Raw genomic sequence first — 23,037 nt, 5'->3', positions numbered from 1 at the left:
CTTATTCTTAAACCACTTTGTATTATGCAAATATACCAATTTTATTGTTATTTTATTCATATTGTATTCAGCCATCACTTAAATATTTGATATTAATTTGGTATTATAAATAATCAATACTATTCATTAAAAATTACTGAACAAATATATGTTATGCTTTACATTATATTATCAAACAAAAAACACATTTTCTTTTAAACTGTATCAGTTTTGTCTTTACAAAAATCTTTTTTAAAATTTGAACTCAAAATAATAATCTTTTTTTCATGATCTCTAATACACATATTCTTTATTTTCCCTAGATCATAATACCTACTACGTGTTTGAATCTATCAAAGCTGAACCAGCAACACTTGGAGTGGAGATTCAATAATATGAATAAAACAAACATAATTGTCCAGTTTCATTAATACCATCATGGGAGAATATTATTTTTAAATTTATTAAAGATATTTTCAATAAAATTCTCTTTGATTTATAACTCGTACCCACTTTTCTTGCTCTTCCGGACACTTTAGGCTGCCTAGTATAATAACTATCCTTAGTAACCATCCTTTCCACCAGGAACACAACAAGATGAGGCATAGCACCAATAACACACCCCACTTAAGCTTTATTGATGAATTGTTAGAGTCTTAAAAACACACACAAAAATCACGATAAGTAAAAAAATGTATGGGCACTTTAGGTTAAATCACTTGCAACGTGTAATTTTTGGTATTCTATTTGCCGTGAAACCGAGAGGGACCATATATCTGGTAGTAGTTTATGTCACTTCAACACCAAAATAATTATTAGTTTTTGCACTACAATAATAAATAATACCAAAAATCAAAGAGTTAAAACCAAAAATCAACCGACAAAATATGAAACGGAATCTAACCCAATATCTAAGTATGTACAGCTGATGAAGTAAACAAAAGTCCGCCCGTAGGCTGATCTTTTAATAGAAGGCATTGATCGGGCAATGATTGAGCGCATCAGAGTAAATCAGTGTGTGTATAACTTTATTCTGGGGGCATACAAGAGCGGAATCGCGCACATCGACAGTTACACGACAGACGCGGAGGGTGCGGGGAGGGGATATCGGACGCCGCATTTTATTAATAAACAAGGCGCACAAAGTAACAGCCTGTCATTGTGTGCGAGTGTGTAAAATTAAGCGATCGCCGTATTATGGACCTAGCGGTGTCGAAAAGGTATAAAATAAACACAAAGCGGTACGATACACATTTTATAAAAAATATTCCAATTTAGTTTTTTTAAATAGTATTTAATCTTATATTTTAGAAATTTTGGTAGTATTGGTATTTTGATTAAATCTAAATTAGTTTTTTAAATATTTTTACTTAAATATAAATTATTACTTAAGTTATCGAATGTCGAATTAAGATTTCATTTTTACGAAGTACAACAATTTATTAAAATAGTTGTCTATTCTGATTTTCATCATTTGGTTGTAGATTTTCTTTTTTTCATTATTTGGTTGTAAATTGATTATTTATTGGCTGTTATCACTAGCGTCAAAAAAATCCAAATATTAACTAATACGATTATACTTAAATAATATGATGTATACCGGGTGCGTCTCAAAAGTGGCTCACCCCCTATAACTTTTTTATTTTTTCAGATAAAAAAAGGAGATTTGGTAAGTTAGTATATGACATAAATTGGAATTGATTAACTTATGCAATTGTTTTCGGTCACTTCCTGTTTCACCGGAAATTACTACAACTTTTGGTTTGTAAATGGCACTTTCGGTATTTTTTTACTTTATTCCATTGTAAATGACACTCTAAATCTAATGACATATCATATGTCAACTTTTGACTTATTCGCTCAAAAACAAATTGTATTTTAAATTTCAATCTAGAGCGCCATGACTGCGTTAAAAACACTAATTTGTAATCAAGGAGTTTTGGAAAAATAGATTTGATCGTCTAACGTTTTTAGTGTCTTGTCCTGGCCGGTCAAAAGATGCCCAAATCGTATTTTTAATCATATCTCAATTTTTTCAAATGGAACGACGGTGGCTCATTAGCATATTTGGAAAAAGCATTTTTTTACGAATAATTTGATACCACACACTTGCTATTTCGAGTCAAATTGTTGTTATGAACCCCATGTTACAATTTTAAATAAACCATATGCGAAAATGTCAAAAGTTGACAATATGTCATTCTATTCAGAGTGTCATTTTCTATCGAATAAAGTAAAAAAATAACGAGGGTGCCATTTAAAAATTAAAAGTTGTAGTCATTTCCGGTGAAACCGGAAGTGACAGAAAACAATTGAATATGTCAATCAATCTCAATTTATGTCATATTCTGAAAAAAATAAAAAAGTTATAGGGGGTGAGCCACTTTTGAGACGCACCCGGTATAGTACACTATTTTTATATGAAGTACTCTGTAGTGTTTTCATACCATTTTTTGTAATTGTTGACTATGCGGGCCCAAGTTATCCATGCTAATTTCTTAATATCATAGTCCCATCTTAGGTTTGGTCGTCTTCTAGGTCTCTTAATTCTTTGTGTGTACGTACCATGCTGTAATTTTTGTGGCCCATCTGTTGTCCATCCTTCTTTCCACCTGGCCATTGCCACTTGAGGGATTTGATTCTGTGGATGGCATCTATTACCTGGATCTTTTTTGTATCCACTTTATTCTTTTACGGTCTTTCATGGTTATTCCCAACATATTTCATTCTAGATTTGACTATGATTCAGTTTCTTCCATAAATACTCCATACTAATTTTATTCTTCTGTTGATTTCTGGTAGTAGAGATTCCAAGGTGTGTACTAGTTGTCCCAAATAAAAAATTCTTCTTATTATTTAGAATATATTTTCTACTAGTTTGTTGTATATTACTTTTAGTTTTAGCTAAATTAATTTTGAGACTCACCTACTGTATTGTTGGCTGTATTTTTAGTTCATTCATTTGTGGGTTTGTAGGTAATTAGAACTATATCATCAGCGAATCTTAGATGGTTAAGATATTCTCCATCTATTTTTAATCCTTTGTTAATACACTCTAATTGACGGAAGACTTCTTCTGAATGATTTATATAAGTCTTTTTTTAAATTTGATTTAGTGACTTTTTAATATTTCCCTTTGTTTTATTAACTTAATTTATATTGTTTTAGTAGATTTACGCGAAATAAACCATTTTGTTTGTACTATATTTGAGTGTAAATGTCATTTGGTTTTAATTTAAGGCCATAGTGCAATTCCGGTAATAGATATACGCTATATGCAATAGATTACGCCTCTATCTAACAACGATATGAGTTTTAAATGGCTCTGATGTCCTTAATTTATTACAATTTTAGGTTAAAGTGTTTAAAATTCATTTTAAAATTGTTTTAGGTACAACAGAACCTATGTGGAATCAAACGTTTGTCTACTCAGGTCTTAGAAGGGCAGATCTAAGAGTTCGGGCGTTAGAAATAACTGTTTGGGACTATGTAAGATACGGGGCAAACGATTTTTTAGGAGAAGCAATTGTGGAACTGTGGCCCTTAGATGAACAAGCTGCATGGAGAACTTTAGGACCTCACGAAGAGGTAATTATTGCTTTAATTATACTATCTTAAACTAGTGTACATTTAATTAAAAAACAGTATAACTAATTTATAACAGAATAATAACGCTACATCTTAAGATGGTTTAAGAGGTATTTTATTATGAAATTTAAAAAATATATTTTTAGTAAATTTTTAATCTATAACCTACCTATGTTGCCATTTTTCTTATTGTTTGGAATCCAAATATACCACTCCCAATAATATGGGCACTTATTTAAGATTCTACTGTATATTTAATAATATTTCTGATGATGAATATTATAACATAGCATTACCAAAAAGCATGTTAGTAAAAAATAATGGGTTTTGTAGAAATACTAATGGATTCTTCATAGAAGATATTATTATATATTTTTGTTGTGATATATTATTATATTTTTTGTATATAACCAAAACAGCTTTCTAAAATATTTTTTTCTTTTATTATTTTCTTTCTATATAGGCTTCAAGAAAGTTTTATAAATTTGTTTACAACTGGCCTGAGTGACTTTTATATACAGTCTGTCCTCGGATTGTCTTTAGAAGAGGAGACATTTTTTTATTCTTAACATTAAAAAAAAATGCATTCCTTATCACAAAAAACGTTCGCTTGCTCTAAAATCGTTAATTTCTTTTATATTTTTCTAAATTTCCATACTGTTTTAAAGAAAAATAAAAATTATCTATATGCTGTTGACTTTTTTTTGAAATCGAAACTCGTTTCTATGGTAATATTATTTCGTTTTCACTCTTTGATAGATGGTTCTTATTAATTCTGATTAACATCACATATCTAGCTATACTAAAATGTTAAAGAAGCACAAAGTTTATATATTTCATGATACCGAAACGGTGACACTAGTTATCAGAAAAGGTGATACTTTAACAGTAGCAAAAATATCAAGTTAATCAAAATTAATAGTAATAACAACATTTTAATAATATTAATTAATAAATAATCACGTTATTGTAGAAGGTAGAAGTATAAGTAAAAAAAATAACTCTCTAAAACAAAAACTTGAACTTTCAAGCGATTTTTTTTATAAATTAGTATTTTTATAGATCTATGTTGACAAAAATTTTTAAATTAATCAAATACTATAACCTTTGATAACATCCTATCCAAATATTTTGCGTTTAAATTTAATGCGCAATATTTAGAAAATGTTGTTTTTTCTTGCTATTTTCATCAGTATTTACATATTTTTACGTCTTAACTGTTGAAGCCTTGAACCAGGAAGTTTTCCTTTGGAAGAAAAAAGACACAAAACAAAATAAACTAAAGGAAAATATGCAGCATTACTTGGTACGCAGTACAAAACAGAAAAACATAAAAGAAAATCTTATAAAACAAATATTATTGTAGTTAATAGAAAAAATATATATATACAGGGTGTCCCCATATTCCGTGGACATAGAACTATTACGTATTTCTGGAGTCAAAATTAGTTCATTAGACACAAAAGTGCTTCGTTTGTCCATTAGAGGGCATTAAATTCATAAAAATAAACACATTTTTTAAGAAAAACCGATGTTCCGATTTGATTGAGATTTGGGGAGCCTATTTTAAAAATGTGTCTTCTTTTTAAGGTTTGAGGCTCTCTAACGGCCAAACGAAGAATTTTTGTATAGAGGTAAATTATTGTGTCCAATTCCAAAAACACGTAATACACGTTATTCCTAAACTCACGGAGTACTGGGACATATTGGGACTCTATACATATAAAACTTCCAGTGTATAATTTCCGTATATATTTGATAATGATCCTTTAATATAAAAAATTATAATAATAATAATAGCTGACGTATCCGTATATAGCGTTTAACGCCTTGGGAGTAGCAAGGTACAGCTTGCCATGCTAGAGCCGTTCGGTATACAAGGAAGGTAATGTGGCTAGCACTACGCTTCAACCGCCTATTATTACCTCAGGATTATGAATCCCAAGTACTCATTTAAGGCTGAGTCGACCTAGGTACCCAAACTATTTTTATTTTAATAAAAATAGTCGGCTGATGAAATGCCGGGTGTAGGATTCGAACCCACAACCTTGAGATTGGTAGACGAGAGCCTGTACCCATAAAAATTTATAATTGTGTAAATAATCACCTATGAAATGACATAATATCTTTTTAAGGTTGCTCTGACGCCCAGTGAACATCTATCACCTCCAAGCACAGGCAGTCGATTTTCCGACAGTGATACACCGTCAGAGTGTGAAATCGAGGGTGGCAGAGAACGCCGAGGTGCCGACGGTGCTAGTGTGAGCAGCGTGGGCAGCTCGTCCAGTCCTCCAAGGGAATCAGAGAGAAAGTCTAGAAGAGATCAGGAATCAATGCAATCGTACAATCAAAAATACAAAAGGGTAAGATAGTTATTGTTTTAGAATTATTTCTATGTGATTCTAGTGGCAATCACCTTAGTATTTAAGGCAGTAACTTGGGAAAATAAGATTAGCTTCAGCTTCGTAGTTAGTTCAGCGCAGATGTTGAGCTGGTTTTGGAAAAAAAGACTGGCTAATAAATAAAATGTGTATCATGATAAGTAATATTATGAATATTTTAATAATTTAAATAATGAAATTACATCGCTTAGTTTACACCAGAATTGGAAAAAAGTTATATTAATTTTAAATAATTAGGCATATTGTTTTATTAGGAATAAAAATGGATACTTTTTGCGGTGAGACTATACGTTTGACATACAGCCGAGCCACAAAAAGTCATTTTTACTTCGAATAGGACATGCTATTTTTTTCAAACGCCACAAATAAGTTTTTAAACAATTTCAAACGTTCGAAATAATATAAAAATATTTAAAAGTCATACCTTGTATGTAATTATATATTGAGAGACTATGGTTACGCTCGTTGAATCTGACACTTCAAAATATATTATTAAACTGACATAAAGTGTCAAATTCAACGAGAGTAACCATAGTTTCTCGATATATGAGTAAAGTCTGTTCACCACGGCATTTTTATTATTTTTTTTCTTGAACTCTTCATCAGTTTTACGATCCCTTTTATTCCAATCCTTAGAACTGTTGAAATTCTATTTCTAAAGCTTCAGCAAGCATTGTATTTATTTTATTATTATTAGGGCGTCCACGGGCAAGAAAGCGTCTCTCTTCGAGAAAAAATAATTTATAAGCTTAGCAATAAGCTCTTGTTCATTTTGTTAAATCTTTGGGACATTTTTGCAACAAAAAATTTGAATTTTGTTTTACAGCAACGATCAAATTTTTAATTTCGACATTGATCGATTTCCGTCAATAAAATTATAGAATACGCAGTAATATGCAATAATTTACGAAATGCCATAATGATGTCAAAGCAATCTCTTTCATCTGGTTGGCAAGTGATTTGAAAGAGTTCGACGGAGAGTATATGACGCGATGTTGAACAATGGCTGAACATTCTATATATGGTTTTAATTTCAATTCGATACCTCCAAGCTTTGAATCAGAAGACTAAGGAAGGAGCATAATGCTATCCATGTATTCATGCATGGTGGGCGGAAAAAGGACTCTAGGTTGGGGATCCTTGACAGTTCTGTTTGACGATCCATTTGACATGCTTATTTGAATTTGATTTGAAATTTTGTGGATTTTTCAGTCTTTACGGAGATTATTTTATGTTATTTGTTATTTATTCTACTACTGATAGTTGTATAAAGGTAGTACATCTAGATGGAAATTGTGGCAGAACTTAAATTAACGGTGACACTATCGCGATTTATCGAAAAGAGACTCTAAAAATAGTTGGTTGTATTGTAGTTGTAGCGTGCATGGTAAATCGCAAAAATCGAGTGGAAATAATGGAACAACTTTTCGCTAGTAAGTGACTATATAATATATACATGTAGTAAACCGATCATTTATGGAATTCACTTAAATTAATCCAATTATATATTTTTCTTGCATTTTGCTTTTTTACTACTTGTCAAAGAATTTAGATACGTCAATTTGACTTACCTGCTTCAGTAGCATGGTACAAAGAATACAAGGTATGATCGATAGGGCTCCAATTTCGTTCAGTTCGCGCATACCACCTGTGACGTCACTATGAAAATAATGAATAAATAAAAAATAAAGAAAGTTGACAGGAGATCTGCATTTTTGGGGTTATGGACTAAGAATTGTTTATTTTTAAGACTTTTTAGTTCGTTTAATTTAATAATTACTAAAACCAGCAGTTCCAAAAATATGTTTAAAAATAATAATTATCTATTAACATGGATTTGGACGATAGGTAAGAATACTGAATTTATTTCTATATTCGGTATAAAATTGTTTATTAGGTTTTTAGTTTGCGATGTTTATGGTAAATAATTTTCATTTTCATTGCCTCTGAATTCACATGAGGACAGAGTTGAGGATATCTATGGAAAAGTAACCACAAGAGGAATTGTTACATCATTTAAAAAATATTGGGAAGTTTATTGTTTCCCATCGAAAAGTAGAAAATGCCAATGCAGATGAACGTATTGTAATTGTGATAGAAGTAATTCTAAGGGTGAAGTTTATTATAATTAGTGGAAGTAATACCAAGGGTGAAGTTTATTATAATTAGTGACCTCTGCTTCTTTTTATATGTAGAAGTTTCTGGTTTTGAGAATAAATCGGTTGAACGACACCCAAAATTTAAAGGAAGTATTTGCATACCAGAATATGCCCATCAAGGGTTATATATAGCTCAAAATTCCTTTAATGGTAGGCAATTATTCAATGCAAATTAACTTTTTAAGTGACTGAAATATTAAATAGTTTACAATATGGTATATCACTAAAAATATATTACTTTTAGGTACAATTAGGGCCCGATACATTTCAAAAAGTAGAATATTATTTTATATTAAATGAGGTTGTACTAACAATCAATTTATATTAATAACGGAGATTAAAAAATAACAGAATAAATAGTTCTTTTTTTTATACTACAAAAATAAACTATAGAATACAACTTAGTAACTTGCTTAGCGATAATTCAATGACGGTATATAAACAAAAAAAAAACAGGTTTATAACAATATCTTGACGATTTGAACTGGCGCGCGGAGAGTGCTGACCAATAGCGCCTGTTATCACCTGTGACGTAGCGACCAACCTGCGCAATATCATACCTTGTATTTTTTGTACCATGCGGTGGACCTAAGATTTTTGATATGCTCCTTCCTTAGTCTTCTTATTCAAAGCCTCCAAGCGTTTTCTAGATAAAGGGGCTTGACAGACTGCCGGACGGACAACAAAGTAATACTATAAGGGTTCCGTTTTTTTCCTTTTTAACCTAAAAATGAAACAGAAATTTACATTTAATTACTTTTTCTGTAAAATGCGACAATCTGGCAACATGTGACAGGTTGTACCAATAAAAAAATCGACTATTATAAATTTACTTATTTCACTGTAATTCATTCATTCTATTTCGAATGCAATTAATCCTTTAACAATACCTCATTGAAATCTATTGATTAGAAACCACCGATCGTACAAATTCAAACAATATAATTATTACTAATACGTTATTTCATAAGACAATACTCTCTATGTGCGAGTCTGAATTTCAGTTTATATTGTATTAAACTTGTTAAGTTTACCAAAGGTGTATCGATTTTATTTCAAGTTGGTTATAATAAGGTTGCGTTGCAAGCGATTGCGAACCGTGGAATAATCTGATTAGTCGTCAGAATTCGAGTGCATTTCGTATCAGAGCTCGTCATTCTTTAGTGTTGCATTAGTGCTCTAAAGATTACTTAAAGAATTGTTTTAGAGACAAAAACATATATGTTGAAAAAAACAAAATTTTAAAAAACTATGTGCCTATAATATTTTAAGCTCATACTTTATATTATTTTTTTTTGTAATTTAATTTTTTTCTACGGGTTGTTCACCACATACGACACGGAGTATTGTAGCTAAACGATTAGATGTTTACAAATTGTAAGTTTTGGGTTCGTTGAAGGACTATTAGAGCTACAATTTAAAAATATTTTTACAAGATACAGAGTGTCCCAAATAAATAAAAAATATCAAAGTTGTATTTTTTAAAATGGAACACCCTGTATATTATTACGTTTTTAGTTTCTACGATTAAAATAAAGGTAAATTTGATAAAGGTTTATTACACTTAAACGTTACCGTTTTTGAAATATTTTCAATTCTGTGAAATTGCAGTCAAAATTTTAAGGCTTTGTGTCTCCAAGGGTATCAAAGTTTTTAACACAAAATATTTACTGAAGTTTATTTATTGATCAGTTATTGTGTTGCAATAATAAAAATTATACTACCTTATACAGAGTGTCTAAAATTTTATTTTAAATAATTACTAGTTTTAACCGGCAATAACTTGTTTAATTTAAATGGAACACCCTGTATATTTTATAAGGATCAGATGCACAATTTAATTGTCTAGCAAACTGTATTATACCATTTTTTACCTATCTCTTCAAGTTTCCGCAGAAAATGCATTTTCATGTAATTTAAAACTCATTTGTCAATATACCCATGGAATACTGACATTTTAGATTATTTTTAAAGATGTACCAAATTTTTAAAGAGTACAGATACTAATATTGACGATATAGTTTGTTTATTTCATTAAAAAATAAAAAAAACTGTTTAAATATTTGTCAAAGAGCACCAATTAATATGATTTCAGTTTTCAAACTACATTAATTGACTGTTTGCGTTGATTAATAATAATTGCTCCAAATACTAAAAAACTGAATTTTGTATGTGTATTAGACAGTGTAGTAAAAAGTAAGACCTTAAAAATTATATTTCGTTTTTTGACAAATGCCTATTTATAACAACAGAGACATTCACTTTCATAACTTATTATTATATTGATTTCTGATCGAAATCAACATTTATTTAAAATCATTTATGAACGAACATAATTAAGTATGTAATTAATTAGTATTTAGGCGGAAATAATGGTGGTATATTTAATTAATGGTATACTCTTTTATAAAGATTTAAATGGTTTTCTTTTTGTATACAAATGGGCTAGTAATATTATCATTTTGCTAAAAACGATAATATTACTAACCTGTACATTTTGTATATTTGTTGCTTTAAAAACAATCTAAAATGTCAATATTCCATGGGTATATTGATAAATGAGGTCTAAATTATAAGAAAATGCATTTTCTACGAAAACTTGAAGGGATAGGTAAAAGTGGTATAATACAATTTGATAGACAATTAAATCGTACATCTGATTTGCCTAAAATATACAGGGCGTTCCATTTAAATTAAACAAGTTATTGCCGTTTAAAGCTAGAAATGATTTAAAATAAAATTTTAGACACTCTGTATGAGGTAGTATTATGTTTATTATTGCAACACAATAACTGATCAATAAATAAACTTCAGTAAATATTTAGTATTAAAAACTTTGATACCCTTGGAGAAATGAAGCCTTAACATTTTTATTGCAATTTCACAAAATTGAAAATATTTCAAAAATTGTAAGGTTTAAGTGTAATAAGTCTTAATCAAATTTACCTTTATTTTAATCGTAGAACCTAAAAATGTAATAATATACGGGGTGTTTTGTGATATTTTTTATTTATTTGGGACACTCTGTATCTTGTAAAATATTTTTAAATTGTAGCTCTAATAGTCCTTCAACGAACCCAAAACTTACAATTTGTAAAAATCTAATCATTTAGCTACAATACTCCGTGTCGTATGTGGTGAACAAATCTGTATTTATAACGTTTAAAGTAGTAGAGAAAATGAGGAAAGTAAATTGTCATATAGTCAATGGATAAGAAAAAGATTCTTCTAAAGGTAAAAATAAAACTAAATCTTGTCAACAGATAAAATTTATTTATATTATATAAATAGACCAAAGAATTAGTATATTTACTTACAAAAATATTTGTACATTTCTATTTTGCTATAAAAGAAAAATAAAAGAAGCTGACTCTGTGACCATTTTTTTAAAAGTAGTAAACTAAGACGGAATCTGTATTGTGTATAACGAGTATAAGAGGATTTTATTCTTTTTATTAAAACATCTTCCATTCTATTTCTATTATTATACATATATGCAGTATTTCCCCGGATTGTTTTTACAAGAGGAAAAACTTTTTTATTATTGGCAGTTTGAGAAAAATGCATTCTTCATAATTTTTTTGCTTGTTCTGAAATGGTTAAACCTGTTTATACTTTTCAAAATTTCCATACCGTTTTAAAGGAAATTAAAAAAAATGTGAAGATATAGCTGTCATATATACAGGGTGGCGCACCTCATTCGCCTCGGTTGATTATACGAAAACGGAAAGATGTAGAAACAAAATATTTTAACATATTTAAATTTGCATGCTACAATAGAATAGACTATTAACACCCTGTACATTACTTTTCAGAATTAATTCTTATGCTGAGTTTAAAGGTAGAGAAATAAACTTTACTGAAAAATGGTATTGGTTCCTTCCCTTGCAAAAAAAAAACCTTGTAACCAAAAAAAAGCAAAAAAAAAATAACCTTGTGAACTCTTCGTTGCCATGACAACACTAGCTTTCTTGATTACAATTTTATTGAAAAATCCAATTTTATTCAAAATCTGAGCCAGATAGGTATAGGAAACCCTAATATAGTTTGAAAGAGCATTTAAATCTGCTTCGACTTATTTAAAAAAATACATAGTGTTGCATTTGAAATAACGAAGTTTTTATGTAAAGTAAATATTTAAAATAGACCAGCAATTTTTGATACCCCTGTATACATTTAAGGAAGGAATAACATTTTTCTGTAAAGTTTATTTCTCTACCTTTAAACTAAGCACAAGAACTAATTCTGAAAAGTAAAGTACAGGGTGTTAATAATCTATTTTATTGTAGCATGCAAATTTAAATATCTTTAAATATCTCAAAAACCAAAGATTTTAAACATATTTAACCCTAATAGTAAATACCTTTTTTTGGGCCCAAGAATCCAAAAATGAAATAAAATAGCGGGTGTTCCATAAGAAAAAATATAACTTTGGTATGGATCTTAGTTCTGAAACACCCTGTACATTTCAAAATAATTTTAAATTGTGCACATTACCTCCCCACATATATACCCATAAAATATTTTGTTTCTACATCTTTCCGTTTTCGTACCCGGGGCGAATGAGGTGCGCCACCCTGTATATAAGTCATAAAAATCAAAACGCGTTTCTATGATAATATAATTTCGTTTTCATTCTTTGATAAATTGTTATTGATTTTGAATTTTAAATAACGTCATATTTTGCAGTTTTATAATGTTAAACAAGCACAACATTTATACTGGGTGCGTGTTAAAAGTGGCTCACCCCTGTAATTTTTATTTTTTTAGATAAAAAATCGAGATTTGTTATGTTAGTACATAACATAGATAAAAGACTTATACTATTAAATAGATAGGCAACTTATAATACATTTCAATTTTATTATACAAGGGCGCCTCTGGTAGTCGGAGGAAGAAATACTAATGGAAGAGAGGGGTGCGGGGAAGGGGGGTTGTTTTAGTTAATTTAAAATAAATTTAGACATACATATAAGAACACTTTGTGTGCTTTTAATTAGGTCGAACATATTATAAACGATAAATCAACTTAATTAAAAGCATACAAAGTGTTCTTATATGTCGGATATTAATTAAAAAATATATTAAAAAGACTAGAAATGGTATATATTAAGTTGTTACAGTTATAATTTAATCTTTGGCGGTTTTCAGCAAATAGCAGGCAGTACATAATTTTCCTCCCTTTGAAGTGAATTGGAAACGGCTATATAATTTTGGTGTAGGCAAGAATCCCAGTTTGTTTCCGTTTGAGACCTGAAATAATAAAAACAAATTAAATTAGATGTAATCATCTGCTGATCATGCTAATATAACACAACGCGCGTCCTTAATTCCTTACATGCACCGTAAAAAAAATTAAATAACTGCTCAGCAAGTAGCATTTATAAGCAGTACTAATTTAAAAAATCTATAACTGTAAGTAGATATGTTTAATTTACTTACCATTGTATCCTTCGGAAACCAGGTGTACAACAATTAAACTCCATGATAAAAAATAATTAAGAGTCTATACAAAACACAAATTGTCCCACCATTTTTAAAAAACATTGTCTAAAACAGAATACTGGCAAAAACTCTGAAGGAATTTAATTTTACAATAATTCGACAAATCAAAACGAAATCAAACCGTAAAATCACAACAAAAGCGTCTTTGAGTGACAGTTAAAAATCAAATTTTATTATTGTCAGATATTGACATTTACATTGATAATATTGACAGTTTTAATATTTTGCGCCTCTGCATCTTGGAGGAAAAACTATTTTTAATGAACCGTCATTTCCATTTAAGTTTCTCAGCCATGGTACATAACATAAATTAGAATTGATTGACGTATTCAATTGTTTTTGGCCACTTCCTGTTTCACCGGAAATGACTACAACTTTTAATTTTTAAATGACACTCCCAGTATATTTTTACATTATTCGATAGAAAATGACACTCTGAATAGAATGATATTTCATATGTCAATTTTAGACATTTTCGCATATGGTTTATTTTATACATGCGGTTCATAATGATATTTGACTCGAAATACCAAGTTTGTGGTACCAAATTATTTGTAAAAAAATGCTTCCTTGCATTCCATTGTACCATCTTTGTTCCATTTGAAAAAAATGAGATATGATTAAAAATACGATTTGGGCATTTTATAACGGGTCCGGACAAATATATTTTTCCAATGCTCCTTAATTAAAAATGTGTTTTTAACACATGCATGGCATTCTAGATAATAAAGTAAAAAAATACCGAGTTGTTTACCGAGTTTAAAAATCAAAAGTTGTAGTCATTTCCGATGAAACAGGGAGCAATCGAAAACAATTATTATTGGATACGTCAGTCAGTCCTAATTTATGTCATAAACTAACACACATGGGGCGAGCTACTTTTAAGACGCACACGGTATACTACAAATAATTGTTAAAATATTTTTCTTGATTTCTAGAACGGCATGATGGGTCAGAGGTCTCATTCGGCTGCCCCTTGTGATACTCAAGTGGTGCACTCGTCTCGATCTCGATCGAAATCGCCAAGAAGGGGACCAACAGACTACCGATCACTATCACCACCGGATTGCTCGAACACTCCAGCGGTCAATTCCAGGTTTCAATCCAGATCCGCCACAGCAACTCCAACGGGGTCACCGAAGAAGAGACAACTACCTCAGGTTCCGCAAGCTTTAGTTAGAACACTTCAGGTAAGAAATAGTCCAACGTACTTTTTAGAAAAACTGCAGTCTTAGATTATCTTTTTTTTTATTTCTAGGAAAGGGTGGCTCAAGATTTAGAAGATCGCACCATGAGCAGCAGCAATCGCAGAGGCAAGTACGTCCACACGTACCGCAGTACCGGTTCAAGTTGGGAGAGACGCTACAGCGGACTGAGTGACAGCGATCTGACGAGTCACGTGAGATCTGGTCACACCAGAAGACTGGTATCGCCTGACAGAGACAGAGATAGAGATCCTCTAGGATTGGGAGATTTTGATAGTGATATGGAATCAGTCGTTTCGGTCACTAGCAGTGCTTTTTCTACGCAGAGTGAGAGGCCTAGAGGAAGCAGAATGGCTAGGTTAGTGATGTGAGATTTAGATTTATATTTTTCCTATAATTATTACTTTTATCTTCACATAATTTATTTGTATATGATTCACTTGGTTTAAACTTTATATTAATCTTGAGATTTACAGGATGGTATAAAATTCGTCTTTCGATTATTCAGAATAATCTTACTGTAACTCAAGTCTTGAAACAACTTAATTCCCAAAATATTACAAAAAAATGTATAGAACTGAAAAATCTAATCGAGTTATTTTATTTAAGAAAGTAGGGTCTGTTAATGCAAAACAAGTAAGTAACAAGCTAACAAGTAGTAACCAGCTATGTTAAACAATACACCATGCAGAAAAATACTATAAAAAAGAATTATTTTTTACTTTCAAACTTCAAGAAACTTCCGCTAAGTTAGGTTGAGGCTGAGTCGACCTAGGTACCCAAACTATTTTTATTTTATTAAAAATAGTCGGCTGATGAAATGCCGGGTGTAGGATTCGAACCCACAGCCTTGAGATTGTCCTGAGACGAGAGCTTTACCTCTACGCCACCGGACACCTTGAAATATGATCTTTCATTTCTAAATAAACTAATGATGTGTAATATTATAATTTATGTTTAAATTCGTCCATAGTTAACTTAAAAATTGTTAGATACTTTTGTTATCTGACATTTTTTTGTCATAGTCTGTCAAAATCTTCCCTGAGTGGTAAAACAGAGTATATGGATGATCGAATTAAAAAATGCTTTTCGTATTTTACATTTTTCTAGCAAATCAACCAGATCGGAGGTAAAACTATTACTTATTCCTACCCATTTTGTATCAGATTTGATTGAAAATATACGTCTTGAATGTTATTCGAAAAGTATGAATTTACGAAAACATGATTTAAAACATTTCATAACAGAAATACAAATGTGTTTTAAGATGCAGATAAAGATTATCAAGATACTGCAGTCAAGTAATGATAAATCACTGTTCTTTTTGGCACCATACAATGCGATTGGATAAGATGCTGTACCGAAAAATGATAAAAACGAGTGGGTTTGCTAGACGAAGAGAAAAAATGGCGCCGGAATATCACAGTTGAGTCAATAAACGAACACACTGGTCTAGGTCGTTGCTTGATAAATGATATGCCGCTGATATTCAAATTATAACTTGGCAACGAGTCAATAGAGTGAAAAAATATCGAATAGAAAAAAATGCGAGTAGCAATATTTAATTGAGAAGCTAGAGACAGAAAAGTCTGTCTCGAAGAACTTGTCTGTTTTAATTTATAGAGAAAAATAATAGACATGCTTTGATTTCATTACGTAAAATATATTCAAAAACACAGATGTATGTTTTTAAAAACGAGATTTGGTACGTTAGTACACGACATAAATCAGAATTGATTGACGTATTCAGCTGTTTTCGATCACTTCCTGTTTCACCGAAAATGACTACTATTCTTAATTTTTAAATGGTACCCTTGGTATTTTGTTACTTTATTCGATAAAAAATAACACTCTGGACAGAATGACATATGTCAACTTTCGTCATTTTCGCTTAAAACACATCGTATTTAAAATTTCAATCTGTTGTGCAATTTCAATCTGTTGCAGATTATTTCCTCCATAATACCACTAAACTATACTTTCTTTCTTCAGTTGTATAGGTAATTCATATTTAAAAATTATTTTTGGCACTTGTAAAGTCAATATGATATCAAAAAATTATATTTTTGAACAATTCGTTTCGTTTTAAGACGATCTTTAAAACATTTTTCAAATAAATTTTTCTGTAAAATACAATGGCGAAAACTTATTTATAATAATAATAGCTCCCGTATATAGCGTTTAACGCCTTGGGAGTAGCAAGGTACAGCTTGCTATACTAGACCCGTTCGGTATACAAGGAAGGTAATGTGGCTAGGACTACGCTTTAACCACCTATTATTACCTCAGGATTGTGAACCCCAAGTACTCATTTAAGGCTGAGTCGACCTAGGTACCCAAACTATTTTTATTTTAATAAAAATAGTCGGCTGATGGAATGCCGGGTGTGGGAATCGAACCCACACCTTGAGATTGGTAGACGAGAGCCTGTACCTCTACGTCACCGAGCACCTTATTTATCATTTTATCAAAACTTATTTATCATTTTCAAAATCTACATGGGATTTTCTATGTTCAATATATAATTAACGTAATTATTTAGGGTAGATTTTATTAATTTTAATAATCATTCTTATCGATTTTTAGTGTCGAATATGGCAGTTATCCCAGCGGATACAGAAGCGTGCCAAGAAACTCAAAAGACAGAGACTCGGATCAAAGAGACTCCAGGGATTCGGACTTGTTGGAACAGCACCATTATCATAGGTATCACGACGAACCGCATCACCATCACCACCATCATCGGAGAGATGGCAGCGTCAAACGCGGACAATTCACAAGGAGTTTGTCCAATACCGAACCACCAACAGACGAAAAAACAGGTCATAATAGTATAATTTATTCTTTTTTATTTTCTGTTTTTCTTTTATTACTTTTTTTTCTTATACTTTTAGAAATTTGTCTTTTCTTATTTCTTCATTTTTTTGTTTCATTTCTTTATCATATTTTCCCCCCTTTATTAATAATAGAATAAATACTAATTATTGATGGTATTGTAGATGGTAGTTTGAGTGACACAGCGGTAGGCCAAGTACACGGGTTGGAAGTGCCTCAAAGAGAGAGAAAAGATGGTCGAGAGAGAGATAGAGACAGACAGAACCAATTTGTTGGTTTAGGCAAGAAGAGCAACTCAACCAGCCAGCTCTCAGCCACAGGTAAGAGATATTATTTAATTAATTATTTAATTTTATACTTAACATATTCCAGATTTATATAAATATTTATGATATAATAATATTTACATTTTGTTAAAAAGAACTCTATATATACGTATATTTTTCTATAAGTAAAAAAATTGTCGGTAAGTAATTAAAAGCGGTATAAAATATGTGTGCTATTTATTAATTATATTTGATAAAATATCTGAAAAACACAAACTGTATTTCGATGTATTTGATGTATTAGGGTCCTCTATGTAGAAACTTTTTTTACACTGAATTATAGTCATAACTAGATTAGGTGTATGCGATGCGTGTTGTTGCTCATCCTTTTTATCTATTTTAAAGTCCCAGTTTCATTTTTTAAGTATTACTCCTTATTTATATGTGTAGCAAAAGAATACTTACGAGATTGTGAATATATTAAGGAATTTACATAAAAATATAAATGTTTTACCTTATAATATATACTGATAAAATCATTTTAATCTATCCCTATTATAATAGTTAAAAGTTTAAAATTAACATATCCTAGGTCGAAAAAGGCGGATGGGCTTCGGGCGGAGGGGTAAGACGTCTTTCACTGTACATAGATCTGAAGAAGTACTGCCAGGTGACGTACGGTTGTCCAAACAGGGTTCCTCGGCCTCTAGTGACGGGGAGGGCTCTGCAGATGGCGACAGGTGCTTACTAGAATCAAATTTTGAAATCATAAGCTCATTTTTATTTTATAATCCCCTTTTAAGCAATGATAATCCCATTTTGAGAAATTATTATCTTATTTTTAATTTGATAATCCCATTTTAAATGATAATCCCATGTTTAATTTAATAATACCATTTTGAAAAACTATATTCCCATTTTCAATTTAATAATCCCGTTTTGAGATATTTTATAGATATTACATTTTATTTATTAATCTCGATGCCAAGAATGCCATTTCTATTTGATAATTCCATTTCGAAAAATGATAATCCTATTTGTAATTTAATAATACAATTTTTACTTTAATAATACCGTTTTTAACAATTATAATCCTTCTTATTTGATAATCATGTTTCCAAAATCCCACTTTTCATTTGATCATCCCGTTTTGGGAAGTGATAATCCCATTTTTAATTTAATGAACCCATTTTGAATAACTATAATCACTTGTAGTTTGATAATCCCGTTATGAAAATCTCACTTTTATTTGATAATCCCGTTTTGATCCCATCCTTTGAGCAAGACACGTAGATAGGTACATAGAGAGAATTATTCTATCTAGATTAAAAATCGGCTACAAGATACATGTTCGGTGTTATGAGTATTATTTCGAAATATCATCTTCTTAGAATCGTCTCAATATTAGCTTACGTAAACTTATACACGTATATCGCAAGTGAGTAAAATTGCAAAGAAATTTTATTTTATTATTGATTTATTAGAAATTATACGCTAGAAAGTGACAATATAATTCTGTTTAGCTCCGCTAGAATGCAGTAGTAGTATAGCATTAGAAACTGGTAAATTATGAGATAAGTTTTTTAAAGAAGTTTAAGATTTCGTTTCTTAGGTCATAATTTAGCAGCTTCTTATTGTCTTCTTTTAGTTTATAGAACAATTATATGCTTGTAAGTTTCTAGCATTTTCTGTAGAGTTTAGAACAACTGCTTTCGTTAATGGTTCTTAAATAATCAACTATTGCCACTCTAAATATTTTCATTTAGACTTGTATACGTTTTTATTTATTTGCTAGATTACAATTTTAGGGATAGCTTATAAATGTGATTAATTTATCGTCGTATTTTTAAATATATTGCTGTTTTTTTATTTTTGTATGTTATAAAGGTTTACTGGTTTTAAGAATGTTTAATTATTTGTTATTAGAGACTAAACTGCGGAAAATTTATTTATTTTCTATAACATAGGAAGTGTTATAAATTAGAAATATTGGTAAATCATAGTTTTACAAATTATGGAAGAATATTGCATATTCTTAAATATTCTGTTACACTCAGAAAATAGTTTTAAATAGTTTTTGAAAAGTTGCAGAATTGACAATATTTTGACATATATTATTTTACATTTTTATTTGCTATTTTTCTAGTACAGTCAAGACGCCAAGTTTAAATAACGTTAGATCGTATACATAGATAGACAACTTTGATTCTATAATTAAAACATTCATTTTTCCACTTATCTTTTTCTAGAACAGGGTTAACATATACATCTGTCTTGTGTGTATATATTATTTTGGAAATATTTTTTATATTATTTCAATTTAACTCATATAATGCTAATTTGTTTTAGATACTTCTTGAAAACACAACATCGGCGAATTAGCGACATTAAAATACGTTTGGTATTGAAAAGTAAAATATCTTTAATTATCCTCATTTTTTCTCTGCCGTCTGTAACCTTTAAGCTTCATTCAGAACTTCGCAATTAGTGGAATAACTTAGTGGTTTCAATTACACTCTATACTTTTTAGTTTACGATCATTCACAATATTTAAAAAACACAATTAAAATTAAAAGAATATCCTAGCAACAACAAGAAAGCCAAATATTAAACTTATAAAACAATAAACTTTTGATTTCTAACTACAATTTATCTTGACGGAAGATATAATCAAAGGCCAAAATTATATTTCTCGCAAATTTTGAAGTGGGAAAGTTAAAAGTTCGATAACTTTTTCTACTAATTGAAAATGTCTACCACTAATTTTGACGTTCTGAATGCTTACATTGAAATTAAAGGAACAAACTTCTAGACTAATTGAAACCACTAATTTATTCCACTAATTGCTAGGTTCTGAATGAAGTTTTATGTCGCGTATCGTCTGTCCATGTTTGTATGGTTTTTGGTTTAACACTTAATATGTTTCTTAAAAATGATATATATACACGAAGGAATGACATGATTCTTCAAGTCTGCGTCAAAAACAGAGACTGTCAGATTATCGAATGTCTCTGATATGTTTTCTACAAAAATGAAGCGAATTTACATATCCATGTAGGTTATAAGATCTAAAGAATAGCCATATAAAATCTAACGTAGCAATCAAATCATATTTAACAAAAATTCTGAATATGATGCGGTCTTTATCTACGAAAAATGTAAAATGTAATAATCAGAGATATACAGGGTGTCACAGGCTGAGCGTGCATTAGAAGTTTTTAGAGAACTACAAGATCTAGATAGGAATTTTTTTGTTTTAAAAGTTATCATAAAACATTTTTTCAAATGGAAACCCCCTTTTTTTATTTCATTAGAAAAAGGGATTTTCAATTCGTTATTTTTTGATTATACATGTTCCTATACCTAAAATAAATCGTTCTTAAATGATTTAAGATTTAGTTTTAGAGCGTATTTTTTCTTGATTTTATCCAGCTTCCTTTGAAATTAAGTGCCAGACTATCAGACAGTTTATTTCCATCTGTCAAAAAATTAATTATTTGAATTTTCTATATTACAAATACTGCTGCTAAAAGTTTATAAAGTATATTTATAAAACTATATCTCGTATTTTATTGGCAGCTAATGCCAATATTTTATGACATTCAAACAATTTAATTTTTGAAATAGATAGCTATATGTGTTCTCCTTATGTCACAGTGGCTATGGTAGTCACTAAATTTGACGTTTAGGCTATAAAGTTTTTTTTGAGAGGCAGTTTTTTTCCTCCAAAAATTTTAAATATTTTTTTTTCTCAAAAACGGTTAATGTTAGGCGAGATGTTAGGTACAGAGTGTTTGATATAAAAATTTATAAAATTTTGTAGAGAATTTAAATATATGATAAAAAAATGGGTGTACCCATTTAAAATAAAGCTGCTACTCATTTCCGGTATTTCTGGAAGTACAGTCATATTGAAAATATTTTTAATTGATATATCTCATTGTGAAACAAAGATGTGCAAAAAATTTCCGGTCTGGATCTTGTAGTTCTCTAGAATCTTCTAATGCACGCTCAGCCTGGGACACCCTATAGATATATGGAGAATATGGTGGCCACCATGTTCTCATTACCTCTATATCTCTGGTAATGCTCGTTGGAGTCTGAACCGAATCCATGTACGCAATCACGGACTTACGTTTTACTGATTTCTGGCGCAGACACCGGTAAAAAGCGCACGTCGTCCAGCGCAGCTCTGGCCTTCCAGAGGTCCCAGGAGGTGGTACCGCCGGCTGTACCCTCTCGGTCCGGCGAGAGCAGCCAGCGAGCCTCGAGCCTCAATTCCATATCCAGCTCGGAGGGATCATCGTAAGTAGTTTGGGTTTGGCGTGGCGTGGTGTGATGTGCCCAATCAGTGTGCCCTTGGCTGCAGTGTTGCATCTCTCTATATCTCTTCGCATCTACCAGGTGCTGCATCGTCGTTGAAAACACAGAAAATTGCAAATTTTGAACTGTCTTTGGTTATTTTACAGCGAAGTCGGTAATAGGGGTTTTAAAGTATTAATACTGACTACATGTTTCAAATTTGAAAAATTTTCAATAAGCTGCTTTTAAGTAATTTAAGAAAAATTACATCTATTTCTAAATTGAAACTGAACAGGTAACAATGCAAAACCAGACAAATGCCAACCTACGCAAGCTGTCATCACAAAACATTCCCCCTTTAGAACTTTTTCTTTAATGGCAATAAACGGGAGTAAAAGACTAACCGTCCGAACAAGCACTAGAGGCGCCACTGGTCATCAAATGGTGTAAAAATTGCGATTTAATCATCTAATTTTGACACACGGGGTCGCGCTTAACTTTTTTAATTTTAATTTAATTTTCATTGTTTTCAAACTACATTATTAGACTATGTTGTATTTTGTGAATGTATAAATGTTTTCTTAGTATAAGGTTGCATTATATTAATTTCAATTATATTACATACATATTTAAAATTAAAATATTATGACATATATGTCAGTTGCTGTTTAAAATGTCATCTTGATAACAAAAACTTAGCTATTGTCAGAAATAGTTAGTTTTGTTAAAATATTAAAATTCAGAAGTTATAATTATATATTTTATATTATTTCAAAAATAAAAACATAATGGTACA

At 30.4% G+C, this 23,037-nt stretch overlaps 1 protein-coding gene across 1 annotated transcript in view; it reads left to right on the top strand.

Annotated features, from left to right (window-relative positions):
* Nucleotides 1-23,037, top strand: part of LOC115883563 (regulating synaptic membrane exocytosis protein 2-like) — a 112,998-nt gene that overhangs the window by 71,741 nt on the left and 18,220 nt on the right. Inside the window, exons 8-14 of the mRNA XM_030901925.1 lie at nucleotides 3,371-3,567; nucleotides 5,703-5,930; nucleotides 14,572-14,823; nucleotides 14,892-15,196; nucleotides 17,425-17,660; nucleotides 17,838-17,993; nucleotides 18,532-18,679. Coding sequence (XP_030757785.1) covers nucleotides 3,371-3,567; nucleotides 5,703-5,930; nucleotides 14,572-14,823; nucleotides 14,892-15,196; nucleotides 17,425-17,660; nucleotides 17,838-17,993; nucleotides 18,532-18,679 — 1,522 coding nt within the window. The remainder of the gene's footprint in view (nucleotides 1-3,370; nucleotides 3,568-5,702; nucleotides 5,931-14,571; nucleotides 14,824-14,891; nucleotides 15,197-17,424; nucleotides 17,661-17,837; nucleotides 17,994-18,531; nucleotides 18,680-23,037) is intronic.

This window comes from Sitophilus oryzae, unplaced genomic scaffold (assembly GCF_002938485.1).
Source record: "Sitophilus oryzae breed Bouriz unplaced genomic scaffold, Soryzae_2.0 scaffold_1947_pilon_pilon, whole genome shotgun sequence".
NCBI lineage: Eukaryota > Metazoa > Arthropoda > Insecta > Coleoptera > Curculionidae > Sitophilus > Sitophilus oryzae.
This window is presented reverse-complemented; position numbering and strand designations above follow the sequence as displayed.